The following is a 6,442-nucleotide window of genomic DNA, read 5'->3' on the forward strand; positions in this document are numbered from 1 at the left end:
GAAAAGAAAAGCCCAACATTTCTCTATGTACAACAAAATAAATAAATAAATTCCATATATTAACAAGCGATGATGTGTTTGTTACTTCTTGATACAGAAAATAAATGTATTGGAGAAATGTTTCTGTTTTCTATATAAGTTTTTTTAGAAATTTATTTTATGAATCAAGAAGTAACAAACACATCATCGCTTGTTAATATATATACGTATCAGATAATCTGGGCCGAAAGTTCCATCAAATATTTTATTCAATCACACTTCCTGATGAGAGATGCCGAGTTCATGATCATGGACAAGAAAATATAGCTCATGAACATACTAAGAATTTAGAGTAAAAAAATTCAGAACGAACACTGAATTTTATGTCGTGTGGTCAGAAGGGCAGGAGCATTACTACAAAGAGGCTTAAATTGCAATTTCATTTCGAGTTCCTATAAACTTGCACTAAGCTATATGAGATGTGAAAGGAGATCTTGAATTGAAATCTTATTTGATTTCCTGTAATCCAACAGTGAGCTATAATGAAAGAAGTAGAAAGTGATGATTCAAGCATTACAGAAGCATGCATCAAATGGCGGGAAAGAGATGAGAGGAGCTGTGAATAACGGAGTTGTACAGGATCCTGACCCCAAAAAAACTCCATCTGTACAGCAAGACCCTCATGTTTAGAATCTCATGTATTTCTTGGTTTCTCTATAAATCAACATCACCTCCACTTTTACGAGGTGGATTTGTTCAACTTTATGATATTGACCTCCCATTGCTGTCTGGATAGAGAGCCTGATAAACAAGCTTATCTGGAAGTTCCTTTGTAGCCTACAAAGTGAATCAAAGGAAGATGAGTCTTAGAGCCCAAAGCACTTTATGACAATGAAACGAGAGATTGACAATACTGTCAAGCCAACCTGGAAGTGTCTCATGTGCAATATCGGTTCACAACCAACATCTGCAATTGATTTTCCATTTGGAGTTCGCAATTTAAATCGCGCAGCTTCATACGCTGCAACTTCATTTTTCTTGCCAGGCAGGTGATGGCAAACTTTTAGAAGTGAATTAAGAGAATTCATCTGGTAGATCATAGTAAACCCAAATAAGCAGCATAACCAAGATATAAATTTAAAAGACTTTACAGCTCAAGGAATAAACCAGAAGGCAGCTTTCACCCAGTTGTTCACATGCCTCAAGAATTATAGCAAAATTAACATTAGAGAAGCCAGTCAGATCATGTAAAATGTGACACAAATGCAGGTCGAATCTTCAGCAATTGATTCACTAGGGCAATCCCTAGGATAATTTGGTATAAACAAAGATGTTTCCTGACTTCCAGCATGGCAGGAAGCATTTCAGATGTTGAATCTGCAGCAATTGATTCACTCGGGCAATCCCTAGGGTAATTTGGTATAAACAAAGATGTTTCCTGACTTCCAGCATGGAAGGAAGCATTTCAGATGTGTGAGTAGCACATTGGTGTGGGGACCTTGGCAACAGAGTAGTTAAGGATATACAATTATCTGCAATAGTATTGCGAAAGCATGTAACTGAGACAGACAGCAGTCAGGACTGAGGACCGATAGATTTGATTATAGACTGAAGTAAATAAACCAATGCAGACATTTTGCTACTAAGTATACACTAACCTTCATGTATGGACAGGATGCACAGCCACCATGAATAGAGCATCCCTCCCCACTAGCAGCTCCAGGTATAACAGGCAATATGATGTCCCCAACTTCAACTGAATTTAGGCCCGAGGTCGAATTTGTTGATGTTCTTGTTATTGAATCTGATGAGACTGGAAAGACAATTTCAACATTCACTTTTGCTTTCTCAGAAGACTTTGTAGAACCTAACAAATGACGAACTGCTGCAACAATTGAAGTAACCATTCCTGATTCAGTTCCTAACACAAACTGGAGGTGATCATTGACATCTCTATCCAGAGCCTCTTGCACCCTCTGCTTTATAAAATCTAATATATTTTGAGTGGAACCCACTACTCCCATTCCTCTTCTCTTTGCTTCCATCGCTAGGGAAAACATTTCTCCAGGGACCTCAAGATGAGCAGTTAAGAAAGCATCACAGTACATGTCATTTATTTTCTCCACAACTTCATGTCCAAATAGATGATGAACAATACATGTTCCATCCTGATACAAAAACAGCATACTATCAGAAAATATTGGAAACAAGGTGGTTAGAGGGCATTAATCCACAAATGCAGGAGAAAATAAAGAAAAAAGGAACACATAGAGAGAAATATTCTATTTGTGATTATCAGCTACGTGCAAAAAAAATATAGATAATAAGCTAAAAAGATGTTGCGGTAAAATACAACTATAAAATTGCAAAGACAGCCTTCTAAGGGCAAGAATGATGCCAAACTAACATTATTGATAGAAAAAGATGGAAACATGACAAATCACAAGGAAACATAGTAGCATGAGCAAGTGTCATTGTCTGCATCCTGTCGAAGTCAAGAGGGTCTGTGACTTTGGCCTCAAACTGTGAAATTACAGTCTCCTAAAGAGGGAAAAGCGATTGATGCCCAATTTAAAGGATGTTTCAATGAGCTTCCCTTCATGTTGCATTACATCGTTGCGAAAAGGTAAGCCCCTGCATTTCAGCATTCCAAAATCCCACAAATTTTTATAATGAGATGAGGATTAAAAAAAGGAAAAATTAATGACTGCCACATTCTAAAGTGAGGCCTCCATCTGCAATGTTATAGACAGAAATATTTCTCATGCCAACAAAAGGTGGGAAAAATTGCTCAACATATAACCAAATGATGATTGCATGATGTACATCATAAATACAGCTTTCAGCAGCAGTCCCATTTTGTATTACAAACTGAGCTGCAACTGCTTCATTTATGTCCTCAAGGGGATGCCCCAGCAGTAAATACTCGGGACTTCCAGTAGGGGGTTTCAGATTCAAATTTTGGGAGGCATGGATGGGAATTTAAGGAATGGAAAGGGCTACCCTCCAGTTCATCAGGGGAAAAAAAACAATGAACTTCTTCATGTATTGGCAGTCATCTTCAACTTGCTTTCCCATTTTAGCAAGGAAACTAGTGCAATGATTTACAAACAAAACAACTGCAAAAACCAGGCTTCTCTAAATGCATATGACATATAGCTTCATTACAGACAAAAAAGCCAAAAGTCCACTCAATTGTATTTTAGCTTCTTCATGAATCAAAATTAAAGATTACCTGATAATAATGTAAACGAGGAAGCAGTGATCTGATGGAATCTCCATTATGTGCTGGATGTATCTCGGCAATTTCTTCATCAGACATCATTGTCATCTGCTGGAACAACTTTGCAATATTGGCACCCATGTATGAATCAGGCCCATACCATATGTTTAAATCTGGAATTTGAGCAAAAGCCTGTGGATGAAGAGGACATGAGAAAAAAACAGAAAAAAACACAAAGGTGACCTTTTTAGGTGCCTCACACCACATTTAAAGATTCAAAAGGTAAAAGCACTCTTGTAGCACCTACTAACCTGAAGGATAGTTTGCACAACATTTGAAGAAGTACAAGTGATTGTAGGCACAAGCTCATGAGCATAAGCTTTCGTCTCAAGTGAAGTGTTAATGTAGATAACATGTAAGGATGGAGGAGACCCAGAGGCAGCCCCAAGATAACTCATATAAGCCGGAGTAGATGCAGCATCTGCTAAAGAACAACCAATGCGCTCATTTGACATCCTGTACACACCAACCTGCAGTGGAATCAACCGTACATGGAGACAACAAATTTCATTTCATCCATAGTTCAGTGTACAAAATTCAAAAGGTTGACACGATGTTGAAAATCTAATACATTAACATACTTCATTTTATGCACCATCCTCTATATCAAACACTGACATAGGGTGCTTCATACCAGTAAAAGAAATAGAAAACGACAAGACACTGACACAATTATAATAAGCAACGAGAATGATATACCTCTCCAAAGCCAGCTTGATCAAGGATTGCACGCACATTTTCTGACATAAAATCTACACCCAAAACAGTAATGAATTTGCATCCAGCTTCAGCCATCTTAACAGCACTATCTGCCATGACCAATGAATCAGATATGTGGATGTGAGGCCAGTGCTTCTGTGCAGCAGTCAAGACACCTTGAACTTCAGGATCCATGTAAAAATGAGCAACAACACCAATTTTCTTCTCCTTCAGCTCCTTGACAAGCTCTTGAACCTTAGACTCATCTGGGAACAAATATCTTGCCTGCAATTAAACTAAAATAAAACTTAGGATTTTAATAAAGACATAAATTTATCACCAGTAACATAAACAACAAATACAATTAAATCATTTTAAAACATCATTATAATCTCCTTGCCCACTCTCCCAGTTGCTAATCCGGAATAGAAATGCAGAGACGTCTCTAATGCAAATGTCTATCGCCTAGAAAAGAACAAAACAGGCCCGGAAGAATATGATTTCACCCAAAAGGGGAAAAAACAGAGGATTTATGATAACAATTAAGAACCAAAAAAAACAAAGGAAAATCATCAGCCTTTATTAAACGTGAACCAGAATTTTCCAAGAAAAAATTAATAATAGAACCTCAAAAAAATCATCTCAAAATTCAATCTCCAAGACCCTACAAGCAAAACAAAAAAAAGGACCTACAAACAATCTCCAACATTCTCCAACATGTGTAAAATGTATTCTACTGATCTCTTCAGTGCTTTTTTTCTCCCTAATCCTAGCCTCATCTGTCCAATTCAACATCAAATTTATCTTCTTTTATTTCATCTAATCCAATCAATACGAAGGAAATTTGAAAACTTCGATCCTAACCTGGGCCTCAGCATAACTCCCCTTCGCCTGAATCCCATCTGAACTAACAACCAAAGATGGAAACGGATCGAAATCCTTCTTCCCATCTCTTTCACCCACTAACATCCTCGCTCTCTTTTGCATACTAACCAAAACATTATGCCAAGTATTCACTCTCGACCTCGCTCCAACAGGCAACCCAACGTTCAAAGCTGTCAAATCCTCTGTTGTCACCTTCAAAACCTCCTCTGGCACCGCCCCATCAAGCACCCAAATTAAACAAGCACAAAACCCTCTTGTAATCTCTGAATCACTATCTGCCCAAAACCTCATCTTCCCATATTGGTCTAGCTGTGCCTCCAACCAGACCTGGGCAGTGCAGCCCATGACCCGGTTCGAATCAACCCGAGAAGAGTCTGGTAGTGGAGAGAGGAAGGTTGCATAGTGGAGGAGGCGTTTAACACGGTCGACTGGTTGAGAGAGGGACTGGAATTCGGTGATTAAATGGTGAAGCTTACTTGGGACAAGCTCAGTTGTCTGTGAGGGAGAGAAGGTGACTGCTGTGCAGATGAAAGGTGAGGAATTGGACGGTTTTGGATTTGGAGGAGGTGAGTGGATGCATTTAACAGATTTGAAGGTGGAGAAAGAAGGGAGTTTGGTTTTCTTGTAATGAAAAGTAGGGGTTTTCTTGGTGCGACTAGGGTTAGGGTTGGGAGAGATGGTTGTTTTTAGGGAGGAGATTGTTGTTGTCGTGGAGGAGTCCATGGCGGTGGCGGTGGCGGCTTAAAAAGTGTGTGCGCCTTGTGAAGAGGGATGGAGACTAAGGAAAGCAGAAAAAGGAAGAGCCTTCTACTTATGCAAGGTCAGGGAGAGAGAGAAACAACGAAGGGAAGGGAAGGAGGCGCGAAATTTTATCGACCCCAAGATAATAGAAACTTCCAATATTTTTATTACAAAATTCAATTTAAACCCTAACATATTACCTCATGACAATTAAATCCCCCATATTTTGATTTTATCAATTTATTTCAATGACAAACAATATCATATATCCTTTCATCACTTCATTGTTAATTGCACTTAAAATACTTCATCTAGTTTACATATATTCGTTAAGTATGCTTGTATGTAAGGCTTCGAGATAAGTTTATTACTATTAAATTAACAATATATAAAAGTTTTAAGAGTAAAAAATCATTTATTTATATTACAAGTTTGTTTGGTACATGATAGTTATTATTTTTTAAAATATTTTTTATTTAAAAATATATTAAAATAATTTTTTATTTTTATCATCATCATATCAAAACGATCTAATAATATAGAAATTAAATTTAAAATAAAATAAATTTGAGTTTGTATAGAAAAACTTTTCAAAAGCAAAAGCAAACGAGGCTTTTTGAAATTTAAGACTTTTTTCTTTTGTTAAATTCTTGTTATGTTTAGATTAATTTGAACAACATATCATAATTTATTTTGAGTCTTTGAATGTATTCACTTAATTAATTGGAAAAATATATTAAATATTACAAATAATTGATGGATAAAGAGATGGCATTATCTAATATTGAACATGTTTAGGGTAAGATTGATAGAATCAAAAGATTTTAGCTCAATCAATAGCACCACAATACATTA

The 6,442-nt window shown here is 37.0% G+C and overlaps 1 protein-coding gene across 1 annotated transcript; it reads right to left on the minus strand.

Moving 5' to 3' along the window:
- Positions 1-221: 221 nt before the first annotated feature.
- On the minus strand, positions 222-5,698 carry QS (quinolinate synthase). Its single transcript, XM_011047945.1, has 7 exons — positions 4,826-5,698; positions 3,962-4,246; positions 3,514-3,732; positions 3,215-3,394; positions 1,638-2,147; positions 906-1,067; positions 222-816 (listed from the first exon to the last, which is right to left on the minus strand). The coding sequence occupies exons 1-7, from the start codon at positions 5,567-5,569 to the stop codon at positions 742-744; spliced, it is 2,175 nt and encodes a 724-aa protein (XP_011046247.1). The 5' UTR covers positions 5,570-5,698; the 3' UTR covers positions 222-741.
- Between the last annotated feature and the right edge of the window lie 744 nt (positions 5,699-6,442).

The sequence above is a fragment of the Populus euphratica genome, unplaced genomic scaffold, assembly GCF_000495115.2.
Source record: "Populus euphratica unplaced genomic scaffold, PopEup_1.0 scaffold145.1, whole genome shotgun sequence".
Lineage (NCBI taxonomy): Eukaryota > Viridiplantae > Streptophyta > Magnoliopsida > Malpighiales > Salicaceae > Populus > Populus euphratica.

Bases quoted from the DNA above. Each gene is read 5' to 3' on its own strand.
- QS (XM_011047945.1), bottom strand. From the start codon at position 5,569: ATGGACTCCTCCACGACAACAACAATCTCCTCCCTAAAAACAACCATC. The intron at 3,733-3,961 runs GTATATCATTCT...ATTCCACTGCAG, and splicing joins ATCAAGCTGGCTTTGGAGAG to GTTGGTGTGTACAGGATGTC. The intron at 2,148-3,214 runs GTAATCTTTAAT...TTTTTGTATCAG, and splicing joins CTCGTTTACATTATTATCAG to GATGGAACATGTATTGTTCA.